General features: G+C 40.6%; 1 protein-coding gene across 2 annotated transcripts in view; it reads right to left on the bottom strand.

The window, feature by feature from the left end:
* The window catches only part of TMTC2 (transmembrane O-mannosyltransferase targeting cadherins 2), a 435623-nt gene that overhangs the window by 266600 nt on the left and 144480 nt on the right, over positions 1 to 24543 (bottom strand). Inside the window, exon 2 of one of the 2 annotated variants that reach the window (XM_059402386.1) lies at positions 2853 to 3423. The exons of the other annotated variant lie outside the window; for it this stretch is intronic. Coding sequence (XP_059258369.1) covers positions 2853 to 3423 — 571 coding nt within the window. The remainder of the gene's footprint in view (positions 1 to 2852; positions 3424 to 24543) is intronic. 2 annotated transcript variants of the gene reach the window in all.

The raw sequence follows: 24543 nt of genomic DNA on the forward strand, positions 1-24543 counted from the left end.
CTAAATGAAAGTTTTTGCTTAAATATTCATGCTTCAGCTTTGGTCGATTCCTAATTCATATGCTTTTGAAAGGACTGTATGTTTAAAGACAAACAGCAGTTTATCTTTTGGCCTTCTCTTCCTTAAAATAAAGAACTATCACTTCCATTAATATTCTTCTTTCTCTCAACTAATACACATCAGGTGCCTTCCAAACACCGGGCACCCAGCTCACACTGGACGCCCCACAATTTCATATAATCTTCACAACATCTCTAAGAGAGAACACTCATGATCTCCATTTCCAGATAAAGAAGCAGGTCATTGAACTAGCCCAAGGTTACTCCGCCAGTGTGAGTTAATATTTGATTCCATTCTAAGGAAGTCATCTGACATTACATCTGTTCATTCATCTTCACACCTTTACAATATAGTAAAATCATCGCTAGACACACACAAATATGTATTTTAGTTCTAGTGATTCTCCCATTTTCTGGGTGACTTTCACATCTCTGGTCTCTACACCTTAGCTGGAAATAAGGGGAATGCCATAGATGATCTCTATAGTCCCTTGAAAATCTATACAATCTGTTACCAAAACGTTCTCACTAAGCTCACTGACCCAAAACCTGAGAATGAAACAAAGAGTGCGCTTGAGATACCAACTCCCAGATGAAGTGTTTTTGCTGCCCCGACTACTTCCCTTGCCCACATGCAGTGGCTGCCAGACAGTCTAGGCAAGTTTCCATTTGGAAACTTCTCAGGACACTGAATCTTCAAAGTGTTAAGTCCTTTCCCATGGCGTGGGGGGGGGGGGGGGACTTCACTCTCCATGGCTAGTTCCTTTGCGGGTGACGTTTCTCATTTTCTTAAGCAGGACGCTCGGTTACATTTTAATATCGGATAAACAAAGATAATTTCTTATTACAGCTATGTCCCAAATACTGTATGGGACACAGGTATAAGAAGGATCTCTATCAGCAACTCTGTCCTTGAAATACGCTTAGAGAACTGAAAATTTCTTAGAAAGGAACTCCAGAAGGTCATAAACGCAAGTCCTGAGTTGATATACCAAAATAATTTCCTAATTGATGAGACAGTAAAGTGGAAATTCTGTAGAATGTTGAACCACAATGTTTCACAGGTTATCAATGTGAGGTCCTGAAACACAGAGCGTCTATGTCCTCAACTAGACCTTTCTCTCCCAGGGACAAGGACCATGATTTATATGTATTCTATCTACTATTTCCAGAAAATCAAGAAAGTTTACTGTTGTTGTTGATACAGTTTTAAAACAAAAACAAAAACAAAAATAAGATTTCTCTCCCTAAATTTTCCTGAACAAATAGTTAAAATGGATTTGAAATTAAGTTTGCCTTTCAAACTGCATAGTTTTTAAGCATCAAACTCGACCCAACCAGAGTTTTCTTTTACAGTTTCAGCATATAATTGAAATCACAGAAGAACTTCATTAACCACTGGATACTTAAGTTCCAACTGAAAGGGTTATGCTTCCTCACAGAAGTATAGCAGTAATCACCCTGCCTAGTAAGTGGAAAAAAATAGTCATTTAAAAGTAATAGTAATAATAAATGTTTCTATCTCCCTCAATTTTTTTTTTTTTTTAAAGATTTTATTTATTTGTTTGACAGAGAGAGATTACAGGTAGGCAGAGAGGCAGGCAGAGAGAGAGAGGAGGAAGCAGGCTCCCCGCTGAGCAGAAAGCCCTATGCGGGACTCGATCCCAGGACCCTGGGATCATGACCTGAGCCGAAGGCAGTGGCTTAACCCACTGAGCCACCCAGGTGCCCCTCCCTCAATTTTTTTCCTTTCACTTCAATTCCTTCCCAGTTTGATTTTTTTAAAAAATTGAGAATTGAGGGCAGGGGGCAGGAGGAAAAGTCACCAAAACTAGTAAACTCGACAGCATTCCTGATCAGGGTAAGTATCCAAAACCATAGCTCCTCACATAAGTGTCCAAAAGGAAAGAGGAGCTGTCCTAAAACATGACCGAGTTTTGCAAACAGTGGTCAAGTTCACACCTTATACTAGAAGGCAGAGCTAGGGCAAGTTTATTATGAATGAGAGAGAAATAGGGAAGGAGATAGTTTCTCAACCACCTCTGTCTGCCCAATTCCTTCCCTTAACACACTAGCCAAAAACTGGTTCTCTTTAGGTAGATGGGATCTGAAAGCACTTCTGCACTTCTGTGACCTTCAGACAACATTGCGTTTGAAACCACTAAGGGAATACAGAAGAGCAAATATTAAGCCCTGAGGCAAAGGTCTTCATTGGCCTCAGGGCAAAACCTATAATAACCTCCTTCTGCTTTGATTCTTCTATTCTTATTCATTACAACAAGGAAAAAGGTGAAGATGATTCACTGTTGAAGAATCTGAGTTCCCATGGCCCTACAGAGAAGGGCTGTTTTCCAAAGTCAGGTCAGGAAAATACTATTAACAAATGGCAGAGGATTTCCCCTCAGTAGAGTTTAGCATCTGGCTCTATTACCCGCTCTGATATTTTTACAAATACACATTACAGGCAATCTACTGGATTATAGAGAATTTGGGCTGAAATAAAGAATGAATAAAAACAAAGATTGCCTAATCTTTACCAGGCAAAAGTGCCCTTCTACCCTCTTTGAAATGATGAAAATACGTTAGGACGTCCAAGAAATAAAACAATCCATGAATGAAAGGCATGTTAGAAGGGAAAGGTCGAAAAGGACACTTCCACTTACTGAAGATCAAAACATAACTTCTTCCAGCTTCTCTTTGAAGAGGAACAAATTTGCTTTTTAAATGGGGAAAAAGGACCAGGCAAGCAGAACTGCTCAGTAACCCAATGCTCGAGCACCAATAATCACTTACTTTATAGATGGCAGGTAAGATCTGTTTCATTTTCAGCCTGTGAAACACAAAGACGTCATAAACTGCGGACACGGCGAGCACCGTCACTCCTTGTTCCTTCCACAGCATGCTGCAGCCCGCGCACAGTCCCGTCCCCAGAAACCAGCCCCAAGTCCGGGCTGAGTAGCCTCTCGTAGAACAGTGTTTCATGTAGCACAGCAAGGACAGGAGAAAGAAGAGACTGGCCCCGACGTCGGCCCTGCCCACGATTCCCGCCACTGCCTCCGTGTGAATGGGGTGAGAAGCAAACATCAAGCCGGCCATGAAGGTCCAGTATCCGTCCCCAAGGAGGATCTTGGAGAAGCTCGTGAAGACACCTGTGACGGCCGCATGCAGCAGGACATTGACCAGGTGATAACTCCAAGGATTCAGGCCTCCGACAGCGTGGTTCAGGCGAAAAGAAAGAGTGCACAGGGGCCGGTAGGATTTGTGGCTGCCGCTGTGGGTTAGAAGAGTCCCCCAAAAATCATTGTAGAAAATGTGTGTCCATGGAGTTTCGGGGAGAAGGTCTTGATTAGTCTTGATAGCACGGCTAAAAAACAAAATGTTTTTGGTTTTTTTTTAAATCAAATTTAAAATACGGAAAGGGAAAAAAAAAAAAAAAAAGGAACATGAAGACATTTGACCCTTGACCTACATGGGGGTTAGGAGCGCTGACCCTCATGCAGTTGAAAATCCAAGTATAACTCGGGAATCCCCCAAAACCTAATAGTCTACTGTCAACCAGAGGCTCTACCGGTGACATGAACAGCCGATTAGCACACATATTTTGTATGTTGTATGTATTATATACTGTACACTTCCGATAAGGTAAGCTAGAGAAAACGTTATTAAGAAAATCATAAGGAAGAGGGCACCTGGTGCTCAGTCAGTTAAGTGGCTGCCTTTGGCTCAGGTTAGGATCCCAGGGTCCTGGAATCAAGCCCTACATCTGGAATCAAGCCCTACATCTCAATGACGGAATAGCGGGAGGGGGTCTGCTTCTCTCTCTCCTTCTGCCCCTCTCCCTGCTCGTGCTCTTTCTCATGCTTTCTAATAAATAAAATCTTTAAAAAAAATCATAAAGCAGATAAAAGGCTTTACAGTATTGTATTTGTTGTAAACAATCTATGTAGAAGTGGACCCATGCTATTCAAACCCTTGTTGTTCAAGGGTCAACTATATGTGACATAGCTAAGATACCGCCTTCCCAGAAGCTGCTGTCATGTGTACGATGGGATCCCAGATACACACAGGACTGATGAAAATGAGCCTTATGGAAGGCTTTACATACAGATTGAATTCAGATCCTCCCCTTACTGCTTAAGATCACTACAATTAGATTGTTTCTTTCCTCAAAAGCTTTGTTTAAATGCAAATACAATTGAAGAATAAATGCAGTTTCTATCAGTGGTTTAAGACTTACTGCAGCAGGGGACCTGGGTGGCACAGTGGGTTAAGTCTTTGCCTTCGGGTCAGGTCATGAATCCAGGGTCCTGGGATCAAGCCCCACATCTGGCTCTCCACTCAGTGGGGTGCCTGCATCCCCCACCCCCACCCGCACCTCTCTATCTACCTGTGATCTTTCTCTCTGTCAAATAAATAAAAATCTTAAAAAATAAATTTTAAAAAATCTATTTTAAAAAGTGTTTAAAAAAACTTACTACAGCAGTTGTCAAACAACTGCCCTAAAAATCAAGTGGCTTAAAATGCAGATGACAGACAGCTGGTTGATGTGAGGTCTGAGAATCTACATTTTCTAAAAGGCATAGCCCATGGGACACTAGTGGTCCTTGTGCAGAGAGCTGCTTAAAGCAAGAACTAGCTAGCTCCCCAGTAGAAATAAACTATAGGGGCACCTGGATGGCTCAGATGTTAAGCATCTGCCTTCGGCACAGGTCATGATCCAAAGGTCCTGGGATCAAGCCCCACATGAGATCTCCCTGTTTGGCGGGAGGCCTGCCTCTCCCTCGTACACTCCCCCTGCTTATGTTCCCTCTCTCGTGTGTCTCTCCGTCAAATAAATAAATAAAATCTTATTTTTTAAAAAAAGAGAGAGAGAAAGAAAATAAAGAAAGAAACTTTAGATAAAATATCTGTGCCCTGGGGGAGCCTGGGTGGCTCAGTGGGTTAAAGCCTCTGCCTTCGGCTCAGGTCATGATCAGAGTCCTGAGATCGAACCCCACATAGTGCTCTCTGCTCAGTGGGGAGCCTGTTTCCCCCTCTCTGCCTGCCTCTATGCCTACTTGTGATCTCTGTCAAATAAATAAAATCTTAAAAAAAAAAAAAGAATACTTGTGCCCAGAGCAATGTTTCTCAGACATATAAATCATGGAGGGTGGGGGGTGACAGGGGGGAACTCGTTAACAGGTATGTGCTGAGTCAGTAGGTCTGGGGAGAGCCAGAGACACCATGGTTCTAACAAGCTCCCAAGTAATGCCAAAGCTACTACTGGTCCTTCAGCCATGCTTTGAGTTGAGAGTTTGAGGGAGAGTTGGGGAGGCCAGGAATAAGGTCTCTCCTTCACCCAAATGTTTCCCTCTCTCCTTCATTATAGAAAATTTCAGCCTTTCCCCACTCTGACTTCTCATAGGACTTATAATCTTTTCTACAAGTGCCTTGTGTCCTGCTTTTGAGAATTCATACTTCCAGGTTTGCATGCCTGGGTTCGCCAAACAGACTTCAGGAAAGAATAACCTAGTATCTGCTGAGAGCTCGCTTTCTGCCAAACACTGTAATTGTTTCCTTGGCTCTATCTTCTTTAATCCATAGAGTAAATGACAAAGTAGATATTATCTACATCTCTCAAGTGAGCAAATTATGGTTGAGAACTAATAATGGTTCCAAATCACACAATTGGAAATAGCAGGGTAGAGTTCCCCAGCCCATGCTCTTTCCACTCTGTTGGGATTCCCAAAATGTGATCTCCAAACCAAGGCAAGTATGTAAGAAGCTACACGGGTGAACCTTGTAAAAATTTTAATGGTTCTATTTATTTTAATGTGTATTTGAAAGGAAATTTAATTATCAGATCAAAGCTGGATTTCACAGCTGTTTGCTCAAAATAAGAAAGTTAAAAATTAAAAAGTCAATGCAGAGACAAATATTAAAGAATCAATGGTGCTGGTACATGTGGACAAGGTACAAGTGTTGGCATGTACCAACACTGGCATGTACCAGGGAGGATCCCTGCTCTAGGCCATTATACTCTCCAGAGAATAGGGGGTACCTGCACTGGTTTTTATCCTTAGTCCCTCTCTGTACTTATGGAACACAGGGGAGGCACAGGACGTAGAAGGACAGAGAAATGAGACGGTCAGGACATCTACTCCATATATAGACACCTCTTGCCTCATCTGACGTCAGGGCTTTTTTAAGGGGTGTGGGCACATGAGTAGCTGAAGACTCTATGACAGAAAACCACCTGATAACTTTGACCTCTAGCCCCTCCATCTGTTCTGCCTTTCACTGTGAGACAGGGAGTGCAAAGAAATTTCTACATGCATAGGACCAAAAAACCAGGTTGGCAGAGCCCTGGATTGAGGAAAAACATGCCCGAATCACCAGCTCTGTAATTTACCTGAGTGTCCTCAAAAACAAGAAAATGCAACAAATTCAAAAAGATTAAGAAACCCATCCAAGGTGACACAGCCAGTGGAAACAATAGCATTCTGGTTGGAATAAAACGATAAGGCCATGCTGGTTTTCACCTCCTTCTCTAAATTGCTTCCCAATTGACCTCTCTGAGCTTCAGTTTCTATGAAGATAATGGTGGGGTGGTTTTGGGGTGTTTTTTTTTTTTGAAAGATTTTTATGTATTTGAGAGAGAGAGGGAGAGAACACAAGTGGGAGGAGGGGCAGAGGGAGAAGCAGACTCCCCACTGAGCAGGGAGCCCAATGCTGGGTTCAATCCCAGGATCCCAGCTGGGATCTTGACCTGAGCCAAAAGCAGAAGCTTAACCGACTGAGCCACCCAGGCTCCCCCCTGTGATGATAATGGCTTTACCTTGAAAGTAGTTAACAAACACTTGTAATTGTTCATTTATCTTCTATGTAGAAAATCAAAGAACACTATCTTGCCAACACATGAATGTTCTGGAGATTGAGCACAAATGACATCTGGGCTCTGGGAGCTGCTGGTGTTATTATTCTATAAAGACTGGGGTACAATGTCCAAAAACTCCCTTATTAAAGTCAGCTTGGTGCACAGTCTCTGAAATTAGATGCAATTAGGGGTTAGAATTAAAATGTATCAACAGTAGTTGATGATTATCTTTTTTAAGCCAAACACTACGCTAGGCCTTCTACATAAATTATCTACTCATAGAAGAACAAGCTGAGTTTTCTAGGTGCTCCATAAAAAGGCTGAAGGTCTATTAAAATCGTGTCTTAAAAAATGCTCAACATGGCAGAGACAGTCGTTCTCCATGGTCTGATCTCCCCTTTCCCATATTCCTAGCTCCTAGCTCTTCATTTTTTAGCTGGGTACATGGTCATCTGGTAAAAAAGATTTCATTTCCTATTTCCCCTTGCTGCTAAATACAGTTCTGCGGTGAATTTTTGGCCAATGTTACATATTACTTCTAAAAAGTGTCCTTAAAAAAAAACAAACCTCCAGGTTCTTCCCTCTTCCACTCCCCCTTGTTCTTGCTGGAGCAAAGCTATACGAGCTGGAGCTCCTGCAGCCATCTTGGCCCATAAGGGACCCTTAGGAATAAAAGTCATGCCCAGCAGAGCACAGGAATAAGACTGAAGGAAACTGGATCCCTATTATGGTAGACCACACCAGCCTTAAGCTAACTACCTCTCCATCCTGTGAGTATGGGAAATAAATCGCTATCTTGTATATTCTAAACTGTGATATTTTGGGTGTTAGGTAGAAGCAGCTAAACCTAGTCATCAGTGAAATCCTTTGTTAACAGAAGACCTACTGTATCACAGTGGTTTGATTTTCCATATTTATTTTTATTTTTACAAGTCTCCGTGTATCGACTGTGTACCAAATTTCCATATAAATTGGCTTTTAAAATATTAGAAACAGATGTTATTCTGGATCCATTAAATTAAAACACCCTGCTTTGACATTCATCAAGAGTCTAACCCAGAAGTAACGGCTTAAGACCTGATGGGTTATAATTAAAATTTAAAGAAATGTGAAAAACTGCCAAACTGCCAAATAGTGTTCTCACAGAGAGCAAATTTCAAGTAATTCAGAATGAAAAGCCAACTGGCCTCTACTAAACATCAACTGAGATATTGACGTAAATTCATCTAATATCAACGCAGAAACATGCAGACTATCAAACTCAGGGCAGTAGAAAGCCCGAGAGCAAAGCATTCTGGGAGGCGGCTTTGTTAACGCAGTGAGCAAGGCTGGAAAGCACGTTTTGTTCTAGACCGCACTTCGCCCCTTCACTGGCAGATTCAGACAGGAGAAAGAACCACGTTCTCCAAACCAGGGTTTCTACGTGCCATTAGTTCAGTGCTGTAACCAACTCTACAAAGACTTTCTCAGGACCAAAAAAAAAAACAAAAAACAACAACAAAAAAACAAAACCAACAACCACTCCTGCTTTTAAAAAGCTGTACAACATTGCCAGAATTTATTAGACTTAGAGCAATAAATCTAGTCATCTGCAGTAGCCAACAAGATATACTATACACCTAACTCTCACACAACAAGGGTTTCAAAACAATGAATTAACAAATCTCATAATTACACCATGAGAGAAAACTCTGATGAGACACAGGCCCAAGTTTACATGGTTGGAAAAAATGTAGGGGCAGTTTTGCTGAACGAAAGTGGGAGATCAATGTAACACCTCAGCCCTATGCAGAACATATTCTACTAAGGGACACTTTAGTATGATAAAATCCTCTGATGGGTGTTATCTGCTTAGGCAGGTTCTTATTAACCATAATGAAAATTATGGCAAAAGAACATGAAATAAAACGAAATTGTACTGGGCTTTAGTATATAAGTCATGTCACACATGCAAGTCAGTGATAAGGGATGCATGACACATCCTCTCACATCATATTCAGAAAAATACGAACCTGAAGGGCCTTAATAGAATCTAAATAATCTGCCCGCAAAAAGAGAGTAAAGGTAGTCGTTCAACACTAAGCATAATAGATCTTTGCCCGTTTGCATTTTCTTACAAGAGTCCAAAATGGAAATAGTAAAACCTTTTCTGTGATTTCTCAGTTAACGAAAAACCTTAACTCAAAACAAAATTTCAGGCTGATATAATTTCTTAGGTTACTGCTGTGAATTGGTGTTGAAAATTCAGAAAGACACTAAGGAATTGGGAAATTTTCCACTCTGGGAAAGGTGAAGAACATCGGAGCAGCAGATGTGAAAAAGAAACAATTGCAGGCAGAATTCTCCAGAGAACAAACGACTGAGAGGCTGTCTTTTGAAGCAAAAAGATCCAGTCCCTCAAGTCTTCAAGGAGGGCTTAACCTGTTCCAGTTGTGTTCATTTGTGGCTCTTTGTTTCTGCTGCCTTATGATTTTTCCTTTAGAAAATGTTGACAAAGGCCAACACTATTGTAAAGCTGATGAATGGGGTGACACAGCCATCCTAACTGTCCTCGTGTGTGTTTCTCTCACTGCTGTTTTTTCTGTCCATTGACCTTTTCAGTCACAAACACCGTAAATGAGGACCATTAGTCCATCGGAGCAGAAACAATGCTCCTATTCTTCAAACGTCAAATGGCACGCTTTCCGAGGTGTTTTCAATGGTTCTACTGAAAGGTAAGTAAAGGCCAAACTTTTAATTAAAGGAAAAAAAAAAAAACCTTCAACTGATGGATGGGTTGAAGTTTGTTATACAAAAGAGCGAAGAAAAAGAAGGGGCTTTGCAGACCTGCCCTGCTTCAATGATACCCAAGGATGCCTGGCTATGCCTGGCTATGCCTGGGTAGGACAGTGAAATGCAGAAGGTAAGAAAATTGACTCTAGAGCCGATGACACTAGAGTCCAAGGTACCTCACTTTTCTCATCTGTAAAATAAGGATAATAACTGTACTTGCCTATTGGGATCATTGTGGGGACCGAGTGAATTAGTAAGCAAAAAGCAAATTGTTACATGTAATAGAAGGTGTATAATGGACATAATATATGTAATATGTCAGCCGCTATCATTATTAGTATTATTATCTTCAACACCAAACTAGTGATGCTAGCCATCAGCTCAAACAGTGCTCTTCATTACGTTGATAGCCTCCAAAACCTATGGATGGTGGTCACTACTATCACACTTAAAATTTCTTTGAGCTTTAATGATATTCTCAAGATAATATTCATGAAGTCTTACTTTTGGTCTTCAACACATTAATCTTCTGAGTTTCCTCCTGCCCTTTGGGCTATCTCTTTCTAACTCTCCTTGGCTAGCATCTGCTTCGCATTTTCCTCCCAAAGGTGGATGTTTCTCCCCTGCTTGTTCCCTGACCTTCTTTCTCTGGACATATCCCCCATCTACGGTCAATCACCTCTGAGCCTTCCAACTCCAGAGCTGCCTTCTCCACCTACACTTACAGCCAGAGTGTTACTCATGAACCTCCACTTCTAACTGGCCATTGATACCCACACTGGAATGGAAGGAAGAGTAATGAAATCCTGGTTCCTTCAGGACCCCCAGGAGTACCACCTTTGGTCTGTTAGCCTCTCTAAAGCTCAGCATCCTTACCAATGGTTGGTAGATAATAACAATACATCTCATAAACTGTTGTGCTGGAGATCAAATGAAGCAATGTTACCTTAAAATGTTTGGAAAATCACAGAGCCTTGGGGTACCTGGGTGGCTCAGTAGGTTAAGTGGCTGACTTCAGCTCAGGTCATGATCTCAGGGTCCTGGGATTGAGTCCTGCATCAAGCCCTGCATCAGGCTCCATGATCAGTGGGGAGTCTGCTTCTCCCTTTCCCCTTCCCCCTAACTCATGCTCACGCTCTCTCTCAAATAAATAAAATCTGTTAAAAAAAAAAAAAATTCCAGTCTTGTGTAATGCATATTTGTTGTTGTTTGGGGCTGCTGCGATGCTAGTTCCCTGTGTCCTGTTTTTGGGTTTTTGTTTTTCTCTTTTGAGAAGAGCCCAGGTTTACTTTCAGTTCATATGGATAGGGTGAGGCTGTCTTTACCTCCTGACGAAAGGTCATTATATGACATGGCCAATTAGTGTACCATAATCACCTATCTCGTTGCTGGCTGTGACAACTGATTTAGCAGCAAGCTGGGTCAAGCAGACTCAAATACAGCCACAGGAGTCTACTGAGAAAGAACATCTTTTGAGAATGAGATGAAATCCTAGCTCTGCTCAAGAATTCCCTGAAGACAGAGCCTGCCAAAGAAGAATAAAGCCAAAACCAAAGAACCCAGATCTAGGTGACAAAGCGGCCATTCCTGCTGCAGCCTGAGCCCATCATGCCTGAAACTAACACTAACTAAAACAAGAAATGCCCCTTACTCCTAAGTTAATCCGATTGTCATTCTGACATCTACAAGCAAAAGAGTGCTCAACAAGCAGTTGGTGATTGGAATTACCAATATTGTTAGTTGTCATTTTAATATCTTAAGCTTAGTAAGTCTGAACCCAAAAAATTTTCCTCATCACCCATCCCCTTTTTCGTAGAAGCCCCTGATTAAGTACTGCCATTCCTCCAACACCATCATCAAAGTTGTACTTGAGGGCTCCTCCCTCTGCTCCTACATCCATTTTTAAATGGGTTAAGGATATTTTTACACTATCCAGAACCTCAGAGAAAATCCAACTTGCAAGTTTCCCTTGAATCCATCTCTAACTTCTCTGTTGTCGTCTCATTCAGGCTCTTATTATGTCCTGCCTGTACTGTTTAGCATGCTTACTGAAACTGCCTGTTCATTTTTCTTTCCTTGGTTAGGCGTAAGTCCCCTTATGGAAGGAATTATGTCCATTTTTTTTTTCCTCCCAGTGCCCAACACATATTAGGCTTATGATAAATATTTGTTAAAATTAAGTAAATAGTTATCCCTGACTGCTTTCTTTTCCCCTTTGATCCACTATACACATGCTGCAGATAGAGAAACTTCCTGAAATCTAACTCTAGCATCACTACTCTGTTCCACAAAACCCCTCATCATGCCCTATTTCTTACCATAACAAACACCCTTCACAGCCCAACACTCATAACCATCCCCACTACACTTTCTGTGCCAATCTCCCATTACTTCTCCAGAGGCATCTTAATGTCATCCAAACTTCCCAGCCTCTAGGCCTTTGCTCAAACCATTTCTTTTCTTCCTCTGCCCAGACCACCATTCTTCATCCAGTTACATCTGTCCAGATAGGCTTTGATCCCCCATGATCAACACGTCACAATCTTCCCAAATCTTCCCTAGCAAATATGCTTGATTTTGACACTGAATACTCACCCATTCCCATTAATCACACTGAATTCTTTGTACGATTAATAGGGATCCTAAATGGGATGACATGTGGAAGACATTTTGGAAGGAGTAGGAGGAAATAAATGCATTGAACATGGGGCACAGGTAATTCTAATAGTCCCTCTTCCACCCCCTACTGAAAATCACTGCCCAAAAAAGGGAAATTTGTCAGAAGAAAATTATTTACTCAAAAAAAGAAAGAAAGAAAGAAATTCATTAACTTGCTCATATATCCACCTATTCATTGATGGACTAGACATTATCAAAGGGTACTACAGATAGAATAGTGAGGAAAACAGACTCACCAACTGTGAGAAACAGTCAGCTTAGCAGAGGAGGCAAATAAGTGTACAGACAATTTCACCGTAGTGGGAAACTAGTACTCTAACATGAAATCCTGACTGCTACAGGAGAACAAAACAAACTCCCAACAGACTTAGAAGATCCAAAGTTGGGACGCCTGAGTGGCTCAGTCAGTTAAGTGGCTGTCTTCAGCTTAGGTCATGATTCCAGGGCCCTGGATCTAGTCCAGAGTGGGGCTCCCTGCTCAGTCAGGATTCTGCTTCTCCCTCTCCCTCGGCCCCTCCCCCTGGCGTGAGCTGTCTCATACTCCTACTCCCTCTCAAGCAAATAAATAAAATCTTAAAAAAGAAGAAGACCCAAAGCTTCCTGAAGAAAAGCACGTCTACATAGAAGAAGTTACATGAAGGAGTAAGACAGTGGTGGAGATGTTGCCAGGCTGATAGTCAATAGTTTCAAAGACTGTGAGTCAGAACAGAAGATAGTAAGCTTAGGATCAGGAAGAAAAACAAACAAACAAACAAACAAACAAAAAACCAGGTTCATTTGCTGGAGTGAGGGAAGCTTGAGGGATTGAGTAAAAGGAATCACTGCCATTACTCTGTCTTGCACTATTGTCCTTCATGGGATGGAGGGGGATTTGGCTAGATATCAATCTCCCTAATGATCTTTGGGTTTGATTCAGCCATTGTCTTGTTAGAACCTGTTTTATTTCCCCAGCGCACTATTAACTTTTAAGAAGTAGAAAAGCATCTAATTTATCTTTTGGAATCTAGCACAGAGTAGGTAGGCATTCGATATATTTCTGATGAATGGAATTCTAACTAGAAATGATTGGTACTAATAAGCTGCACTCACCTTTTAGGAAAATTCTTTTTTAAATTCTTCATTGTTTTAAATATATAGGACATTATCACTTTCATCTAAAGTAGTTCACTCACTTTGGGCACTAACCTCTGCTCATTCAGTGATAATTAACTGTGAAAAACCATCAGGTTAATTGGCTTACCCAAATGTCTTTAGCATTCATTTGCCACTTAACCTATAATCCCTTCATTAGAGTCCATCTTTAGGGATAAGCCATTATATTTAGAAAGCTCCAGTTAATATGTAAATAAATGGCTAACAGGAGAGGGGAATGAGAAATCCTATAACATCCAGAGTCTGTCACAGTTCAGGGAGGAGCGATGTGTTTCAGATTCCCTGAGGAACTTAAGGTAAGTCAAGTAAATTTCAGCGTTGGGTGCTGGACTGGTGGAAGCAGTATTAAGTTGCAAGGTCCCGGCAAAAATAGAAGGCACAAAGGTTTTGGATGAATTTATCATTACACATGTTAACACATTACTAAGCTTGCTTGTTTCTATCTTGATCTCCCCCTACTAGATTATAAACCCCTCAGTGGGAGAGAACAATGACTTCCTAAACAACTGGCATCTAAAAAACTTTTTTTAAAATTGCCACCCTGTAGATGCTGAATGAAAAGAGGCTGCTGGAGTAATAAGAGGCCTGTCGTCAGACATCCAAGGGATGGGGCCCCCGAGTAATTGCCTGCTTTGTACAAAGTATGTCTGAGAATGCTCAGCCTTGTTGCTAAAGAAACATTCTTCGTGGACCCTCCTTCCATGGCTTTAGGAGTTTTTCGCATGAGCAATAAAGGAGTTTTATGAATTTCATCTAATACCTCAATGCCCCCTGGAAAGGAGGAAGGAAGGAAGGAAGGAAAGCTTCTGATTCAAAGCGGTCCCAACTGCAGGCGACCTAAGCCCAGAGCTGCTAGACATTCACTATCCTAGAGCTTCCTCAGATGAGGCGGCTTCGTCCTCATCCAAGTCTAGTGTTTGGCCAGACACTTGTTTCTCTTCCCGGGAGAAAATGTGGAGAAGGAAACTTGATTCAATATTTTTCAAGTATCTATAATTCCTCAGATCAATCAGTATTGTCATTTTCAGAATTTTTACGGGAAATATCCAAGAAAAAACTTGAAGTGACCCTAAAAGCTAATGAATAATCAATGTGAAAGAAAGATGTTTATTTCAAAATTAAATGGTCAGTTGCCCAAAGATTTTTTTCCCCAAGTAATTATAAGAAAAGCATTTTACAAGATTAGAGCAAAAACTAACAGCCTGTGATTATCAGGAAAACCATACTCCCAAGCATTTTATTTCACTGATTAAAAGAATCCTCTACCTCAACATTAGCTTCTTAACACCTTAAAATGTTTTCAATACCTTGCAATTGGCATGACAAAAATATTAATATTTTCTACACAATTATTTGTTCGCTGTATTCTTAGCATGCCATCCTGACAAAAGATTATAGTCACAACTCATCTCCTTCATACTGTACTAAATTGAATCAGAGTAGCAACTTAAAAGCTTAATGAAAATATCCTGATTCTGCTTTTTCAAGTCTCAAGTCTTGAAATTAGTACCAAAAGGGGTACTAAGAAGCTTTTTGTTCCAAAAAAGTTAATTCAAGTATATGAACCACTTCAGGACACTCCATTGTATATATCATTTATGAATTTCAATCCATTTCATAGGTTTTCATACATTCATCAGTCTATAAAAAGATGATTAAAATGTTTTTGTACTTAATATATCATACTGTTTCCCTTACTCTGGAGTCTTGAGCATTAGTGATATGTTTTAAAGAACAACTGGTTCCTTTTAATTTTTTTTTATTTACGAAAAATAAAAAATGTTTGACTATTTCTTAAAAGAAGAAATAAATATTAGATGGATAGTTTTTTCATGATGTTCAAAGCTTTCAAAAATGAATGGGCTCGGGGCGCCTGGGTGGCTCAGTGGGTTAAAGCCTCTGCCTTCGGCTCAGGTCATGATCCCGGGGTCCTGGGATCAAGTCCCACATCAGGCTCTCTGCTCAGTGGGGAGCCTGCTTCCTCCCTCTCTCTTTCTCTCTCTCTGCCTGCCTCTCTACCTACTTGTGATCTCTGTCTGTCAAAATAGGTAAAATCTTTAAAAAAATGAATGGGCTCTATCAGACCCCAGATTCCAAGAGGAAAAACTATAAGAATAACCATGAAAAGTTCAAGAGACCTATTTTGTGCATGGTCTTGTTCTGTGTGCTTTTAAAAAAAGATGTAATCTTTGTGCGTAAGCATTAGATCATCCAAATATACTCTAAATAGGTAGGAATGACAAGTTACATACACATACCTTTGTATGTAAAAAGTACTTCATTAATTTCAGAACAGATATACTAAGTACCTGGTAGTTTTTCCCAACTACTCAAGTATTACCCTTAAAAAAAAAAAAAAAAATCACATCCTTAAGGAGAAATCATAAATTTCACTTTCAGGTAAACAAGAAAAGTACTTTCTGACTACAACCACTGCTTGTGAACCCACTAAAAGTTCTCTGCCTGAGGACTGACAGACCATGGAAGTTAGGGAACAAAAATTTAAACCAAGAAACCAATAGACTCTACAAATACAGGTGACAGGGGAGGGGAAGAAAGAGATCCACGTTGCACCGTCCAGATGTTTGGCTTCTCTGTTAGCCTAACTCTTGTCTTCTCTGAATTAAGTCTTAACCAAATCACCCTTCTTTATCTACGCTTCTGCTGTAGCCAAAGAGAATAGCCAAGAAAGTTCTTTCGGCAAAATGTTTGCAATGATCCTTTGTCTTTTCCACTTAAAAATTTCCACATGTTGCCAATGTACTCTTCACAGGTACGCATAGCATAATACCACCTTGCCTTTGTATCCAGCTTTTACAGAATGTGCTTGTGTTCATGATTATCTGGAATCCTTGTCACTACCCTGTGAGTAAGCGGGTGTGGGCAGATACGGGCAGGAGAAGTTGAGAGTCCTGCCTGACACAATGGTATGGGTACATTTCAGAGACACCCACACCAAATGCAAATCTCGGTTCCGCATCCACTGCTCTCCCTACATTACTGGTGAAATTGTCACTCCACCCCCTCCCACCAATCAAAAAAAATTCGCATGTTGAATCCCCAGCCTGCAGAATGGTGACTTCAGAATGTGACTGTATTCGGAGGTAATGCCTTGTAAGGTAATGCCTTGAGGAAGGTAATTTAGTAAAAACAAGGCCATTAGGATGGGCCCTAATACAATCTAACTGGTGCCCTTATCCAAAAAGAATCTTTACACAGACATTAGGGATATACATGCAGAGAAAGAAAAAAAAAAGACCCATATGAGACTGCAGAGCAAAGGTGACCAGTTTGCAAACAAAAAAGGGATCTCACGGGGAACCAAAATCTGCCTATACCTTGAACTCTGACTTCTCCTCCCCCTAGAACCATAAGAAAATAAATTTCTGTCGTTGAAGCCAACTCGTCTGTGGTACTTTGTTACGGCAGTGCTTACAAGAGACCATAGTCCTATATAATTACATACACTACCTGTTTATCCGTCAGAGCTCCAGGAAGACTAGATTTCACACAAAATCCTGGCTTCGCCAATACTACGTCTGGGGCTGTTTCTCAGCGACAGGGGTTGAACTGCTTTGTAAGTAGAAATAGGACTTTAAGAGGTATCTTATTCTTAGTCCGGCCAAGACTAAGACTGGTCTCCGTTGTCTAGCAGAGGTAAGAAATTTCCTGATCATGCCAGTGGGGCATTAACGCTAACTAAACACATAAAATAAAACACTAGGACTACTTCATATTTACATTGAGATTGATAAAACTTACAAAGCACACACATGCGATCTCATTTTATCCTCACAATACTGCTATAAAATAGGAAACTGAAGCTGGACAGTTAAGTCAGTTAAAGAGCACACACTTAATAAGAGGCAGAGAAAGACCCTGAATGCTGTTCTCCAAACTATTCCATTTAACCTTCAAAGCAGCTCTGTTCCTCCACATGTACAATAAATCTCCAACGAGAAGTGTTTCTAAGATGATTTGAAAGTAAAATCCTAGCCTATTATTGCATTTTGTCTGGAATCCATATATCTGCCCTCAAGACTCCATAAAGCTATAAAAAATGCTTTTGTACCATATTCTTTTAATTTCTGCATTTCAAACAGAAAGTCTTCTTTTAACACCAAGGAGTCTTGGAAAACGTGAGTCAAAGGAAGGTGCTTGTTGTCTTCCAGTGACGGGTGAAAAAGGCAGGTTTATGAAAGCCAAAAACTAACCTGTAATTTCATATTACAAAATATAATAGAAAACATATTCTGGCAGAAATTTTGCTGCCTGCATCCCTTTTTGGCTATAAAAGTTACATACTCACATACATCTGAGAAAGATCAGACTTTGAACCTATGGCAGCAACATACACACACAACATGGGAAGTTTCACCAGGGTTGCCTGTGATGACAGGAAACACAGACATCCCTACAATAAAATCAGCCTCACAGCTAAATCACAGAGTCTTTTTGGACACAAGAATATATGATCCCTGATGAAAAACAGAAAGGCAAGGAGGAAAACACTCTAATTTAAAGCTAACACAGATGAGCCTACACAAAGTACCCAAACATTTGGTCCACAAACCACCAGCAACTCTCTAATTTGTCATGGAAGGCAAGAGATATTTCATCCAAGAATGAGGAGTGAAGGAGATATTAACTCCACCATTAAAATTTATTGACATTCACTATAGAGTACTTTCTAATATAGATGTCATTCAGCAACCAAACTTTAATAATCAAGAAATAAATTAAGGAAGCTCTCGGGAAGCTCTGACACTTTTTTGCTCTGGAGCTCTTTAAATTGCATGGTAGGCACTTAAAATGCACATGCTAAATGTTAAATGAAAACTATCAGCTCTTTCAGATCTCATGCTATGAAGAGACAAATTAGGAGGCACCAACATGTCTTTGTGAGAATCTTACACACGGTTCATTTTACCCTTTTGCTGACTCCCAAACTGTCAAACTTGGGGCAGTTGGATATGAAGGGTATCTTTTTAGCACCCCATATCATGATTGCCTAATTAGTTAATCTCCATTTGGTTGGAAACTCTGAAAACAGACCACAACATCATTTTCATCCAATCCTGACCAACACCGCCTTCACTAAACCTAATTTCTGACACACCGGCGATTGCCAATAAAAGAAGAAAATTTTTGATAAATTCACTAGATATGAAATGAACAAGCAGAACCAAAGTATAAGAATGGAGGATGGTGGGGCGCGTGGGTGGTTCAGTGGGTTAAGCCTCTGCCTTCAGCTCAGGTCATGAACTCAGGGTCCTGGGATCGAGCCCCACATCGGGCTCTCTGCTCAGCAGGGAGCCTGCTTCCCTTCCTCTCTCTGCCTGCCTCTCTGCCTGCTTGTGATCTCTCTCTGTCATATAAATAAATAAAATCTTTAAAAAAAAAAAAAAAAAGAATGGAGGATGGTGTTCAGTCAGAGGGATCAAAGCACAAATCTTCACTCCAAACTATAAAAATAAAAATAAAATCTATATTCATCTTTTATCAAAAGAAACACCTAAAATCCACATTATATGTTAAACATCCACTTACCTACTCTAGAGCTAGCCAAATCTTGATTCAAATTCTTTCTCTTAAACTGACTAGCTGAGTGGTTCCATTTTCTCCTCTGTAAACTTTACCATTTCTGGTAAAGATAAAATAAGGTAATAAGTAAGAGGGCTCTCTTGAACTTAACAAATGACTATGACTATAATAAATTACCACCTTTGCCTTTCTAGACTCCATAAAAGAGCACTTTTTTAAAGCTTATTTATTTATTTGTTTGTTTAAGTAATCTCTACATAGACTCAATGTGGAGCTCGAACTCATGACCCTGAGATCGAGAGTCGCATTCTCTTCCAACTAAGCCAGGCAGGTGTCCCAAGAGGGCACTGTTTCCCCCTGAAATGTTGCTCAATATCATTACATCTAGCATTCAGTTTCTAGTGCTGTCTATCTTTTCTTTTAGCATATTCTCCAGGACCTGTCTTCCTCTCTCCTCTATTACGCCAATATGAAAGTGTGCCTGGATTAATGATAAATTAAGCCCATTAGCCCATCGAAGAACACAAGAATGATATTTGTAGCAGTCTAACTCATCAGGGAGGATCGCTAACAGCAAAGTTAAGTGATGGGATCAACAAGCATAACAGAAAGAAGAAATAGTCACAAGACTTATGTCATAGCGCACAGCCTAATTAGGATATTCTGGGAAAGAGCTTCGTTGGAAGAACAATACTTGCATACTACCAGAGAAGCTGGGCTTGCTATTTCTTTTGGACTAAAGAACATCAGTTCTAACAAAACAACTGTAATGTGATCTGCAAACTATTTTTTTTAAGCTACCCCTATTTTTTCTTGCACAAAGTGGAAAAGGAATTACTCTAGGCATTTCCAATCACACGCATAACATATTGTTACATTTTCAAAGACAGCACCTTCTAAAAAGCAGGACAATACATATTAAACTTCTTGTATCTTTGCTACTAAAAATAAAAGTCAACACAAAATTTGAAAAATGTCCTCTGCAGTCTCTATATAAGCCAACGCTGAGCACATGAGCAGTAAAGAACCTATAATTTATGATGACCTGGAATATAATCTAGAAGCATTCAAGATCAGAAACATGATAACCTCTTGGAAAAGGGTAATGCCACTCACTCTCTGATGGGTCACTCCACTCACAGAAGATGGATTTTCGCATTGAAAAACTAACATTAAAAGTTACCTTGGTGAGGATAACAGAATAGGCATCCCCCAAATGCTCTATGGGGCCTGTCTTCTAATGGTTTCTTTTCTGAGGGCATCCTGGAGAGAAGTTCAATCTTTCTAATGGCAATATAACTGTACTGCAACTCTCCAAGGGCATTTAGCACTTTCAAAAAGGAACTCCAAACTCTGCTGTCTTTAAAAGGCAGTGGGTCACTGGGAAAAGTCATTTCTCAAAGCTCCAGTGAACTGGCACTCTGCTTTTAGGCAGCCACAGAGATAAAGTGTACAGCCTTAGTAACAGAACTGCCTTTCTTTAATTTTTAATGCTTGTCCATTTCAGGGCTCCCAAGAGGAACTCATGGCATCATACATGACTTGGACTGCATATGCATGTGTTTTGACAGAGCAGGTCAGAAAATCATCTATCACCTGTTCATTTTAGATGAACATTTGATATTACAAGAAATACAACATAAAGCATCTTCTTAATCATCCCAAAAGGGGGACAAAATAATCATCTCATCATTGTCACCCCTCAGAATTTAAGTGAAGATAAACTCCTAGAGGGGAAGACACATGTTTTTTATTTCCCACTCTGAAAGCACACCCAGGTATGAGCATGTCCAAATGGCCGTGAATTCGTCTGGAATGTGCAAGACCATGGGGTTCACACATATAAAGATCAACAGTTGTTTTAGAAATTAACTACACCAGATCTTAAACTTCTACACAAGTTCTAAACTGATCCAGGTGTTATCATCAGGGTAGAAACAGACGCAGTGTTAGCACATTAAACTGTGAATCAGCTCCAACACTGCTTAATGGGCTCCACATGCCGAAAATGATCATCATGGTAGGAAGCGCACTCAACCAAAAGCTTAACTTTCAAACAAAACAAGAATTTCATTATCTGCATCTTGCTCACCAACCACTACTCGGGGACTAACACTGTTTTTACACCACTTATGGTGCATTAGTAATTCTGAGGGAGGGAAGCGATGGCGGGACAGGAATGCAACAAAGAACAACAAAGCTATGGCTGTCACGGGGTGACGACATCATAACACCAAGCCTGTCACCACTGCAAAGTGAGCCCTGGTTGCACCAGCCTATTTTATCTTGTGATTCTATCTGCATTCCCACAGTGGAGAAAGGAGGTGAGAAGAACGACAGAGAAGTTTAAATAATACCCATGGTGAATCAGTGGATGTACAGAACTTTCTAGTTTTTAAAAATATTTTTAGAGGCGCCCTGTGATGTCACAAATGTTTCCCCCGTTTCTTTAGAGACGAAAATAAAAGACTGCCATCCAAGATCACATAGAGAGTTAAGATGCAGATTTAAAAAAAAAAAAAACCAAAAACCAAAAAACAAAACAAGACAAAAAAAGCAGATCTTGGGACTGGTGTTCTAAAGCAAGTTCTACTCTGTACTGATCCCAGCTGTGTTACCTCTGTTCTGAAGAGGCCCTCTGCCCTCATTTCATGTATAACGGGGGGTGGGGGGCAGCTTGGGTTATTCCAGAAGAAGAAAGGAGCATAACTGCGTTTTAGTCAATTCCCTCTGGCCCACACCATTTCGTTCGCAACTAACAGCGCTGACTAAATGGTCTAAACAATGCTGAATTAGTGCAGCACGCTGGAAAGCCGTCTGGAGCGGAAGGGATTTCACCAAGGAGTGTTCTGCATTTATTGCATTCTCTATTGACCACAATGCCTTACGGTCTTTAAATAACTTCAAAAACAGACAATTAAGATAATGCCAAACAATTTTTTTGCAGTTTTTCCACTTCCAGAAGAGAACTCCACTGAAAATTGAGGCCTTTTATTTTGAAACTCTATTGGGAAGTCATCATTGTGTATTTCTTGAGTCGTCTAATTTTTAAATCCATCCTTATTTCCTGAGCATCAGCCGTAGTACATATTTTGCAACAAGCAGATCTCGGTAGACGGTTAACCTCAAGGCAAGCCAAGTTCCAGCATAACTCGTGTGAAAAATAAAGATGCTCTTATAACAAGCAAACAATATATTTCCCAATCACATCTCAAGAGGAAGACTTTAGGAACAGGTATTAGAGCTGTTGTCAGAAGATCCTTCTGGAAGGGCGCCTGGGTGGCTAGTTGGTTAAGCAGCTGCCTTTGACTCAGGTCATGATCTTGGGTCCTGGGATCCACTCGTGGTGTCTAGGCTCCCTGCTCAGTGGGGAGTCTACTTCTCCCTCTCCCCCTCCCCACTGTTTGTACTCTCAATCTTAAAAAAAAAAAAATCCTTCTGCAAACTGGGCTTCTATATTTCTAAATATAACATGGGCTGATTTTGTTCTTTTTTTTTTTTAAAGATTTTATTTATTTATTTGACAGAGATCACAAGTAGGCAGAGAGGCAGGCAGAGAGAGAGGAGGAAGCAGGCTCCCTGCTGAGCAGAGAGCCCGATGCAGGGCTCGATCCCAGGACCCTGGGATCATGACCTGAGCCGAAGGCAGAGGCTTTAACCCACTGAGCCACCCAGGCGCCCCTGATTTTGTTCTTTTTGACTAACGTATATAGTATACAGATTAGAAACTAAGTGAATTAGAGGATAAAGAGAGAGAAAAAAATGATGGTAGAGGAGCAGTAGGAAACTTTGAGACTTGTGTGAGAGAACTCCATACAAACTTCTCAGCTTTCCTGGCTGGGCAGGAATGGAGGGATGGAGGCAGGCCAAATGGTTTTTTTCTTCTGTGCTATGTTGGTACTTACCATTATAAGAAGTAAAGCTGAATAATCTTCGCTATTGGCAAAAGAGGTAAATTACTAGCTTGATATCTGTATTAGTTTCCTACTTTTACCATCATGAATTACCATACACTTAGGGGCAAAAATTCACAAGTTTATTATCTTACAGTTCTGAAGGTCAGTCTTAAGTCCAAAATGGGTTTGTTTCATCTAGGTATTAGCTGGGCTGTGCTCCTCCTGGAGGCCCCAGAGAAGAATCCAGTCCCTTGCTTTCTCCAGCCAATCAAGGCCATTCTTTGACTCGACCCCTTTTCTCCATCTTCAAAGCCAACAACTAATTACATCACTCAGCCTCTGCTTCCATGGTTTCTCGAATTCTGACTCCTCCACCCTCTTTCCATCACAAGAGCCCTTGTGATTACACAGGGTCCACTCAGATAATCCAGTACTCTCGTCCACTAAAAACTCTTTAACCACATCTCCCAAGTCCCTTCTGCCATGAGAGATAGTGTACTCACCAGGTACTGAGGATTAGGACATCAATACCTTTGGCTCTCTTCCTCTGCCTACCACAGTGTTGCACTTAGCTAGGCTTCACCAAGTACACAAATAAGCTGTTATGTCAGAATCACTTCCTCACTAAAATATACAAGATACTCCATCTCCATAGGCGTGTAGAAGCAAGAGTCAACAGTTTTTAGGAGCATACAAATGAATAAAAGTTACCATCATTTCTTATTTTCTACTAAATTACCAAACGAAAACATGACACAAAGGACTGGAGCAGCACACAGATAAATGAAAGTAAAGTGAAGAAAAGCTAATAATAATTAATAATAAATAGTCTCTCCTGGGCCTCAGAAACAATCTTGAGAACTAGAACTTATAATTCAGGTGAGTGATCAGTTTCGTGGTGGTGGATTTCATACATGTTATGCCATACCTGGGGGTGATATTCAAAATATTAACAACTAACACAGAATGGGTACTGGCCACAGTACTGGAGCAAGGTTTTATAGGACCTGGGTTATACTGAGCATTCCAATTTAAGTAGCTGGACCTTGGGGAGCTCCAGGTGATCTCAAGTGAGGGTACCGGATGGTCAAGGGAGAAGAGAGCCTAAGGAGAGAGGAGGCAACAGCTCTTTACCAACTGCAATGGTCAGACCAGTGAGAAACTGGTTAAATATTAACGCCCTCAGAAAATTTGTACAGGTGGCCAGTGACTGCTGCAATGAGCACGCATTACATTCCTAATCAGGGAAATAAAGTAAGATGGCGAAACATGCCTAATTTAGGAAAAAAAGTGTCGATACCATTCTAAGCCGAGAAGAACATTTGCATTAGCAGAGTGCAATATCCAAATAGATCTTGACCGAATGGAATGACCAACTGAAGTAAACAAAGTTAAGTTTAATAGGGGTAAAAATTAGATCCTAGACCTAAGCTCAGGTCCAAAGCCAAAAGTGGCAGGATGGGAAGATGTGAGTCAGCAACATACGCATGGAAAAACACTTCGCAGATTTTAGATGAAAGTAAGACTCCATGAGTCAGTATGCTGTAGCCCGAAAAAAAAAAAAAAAAAAAAAAAAAAAAAAAAA

The sequence above is a fragment of the Mustela nigripes genome, chromosome 6, assembly GCF_022355385.1.
Source record: "Mustela nigripes isolate SB6536 chromosome 6, MUSNIG.SB6536, whole genome shotgun sequence".
Taxonomy (NCBI): Eukaryota; Metazoa; Chordata; class Mammalia; order Carnivora; family Mustelidae; genus Mustela; species Mustela nigripes.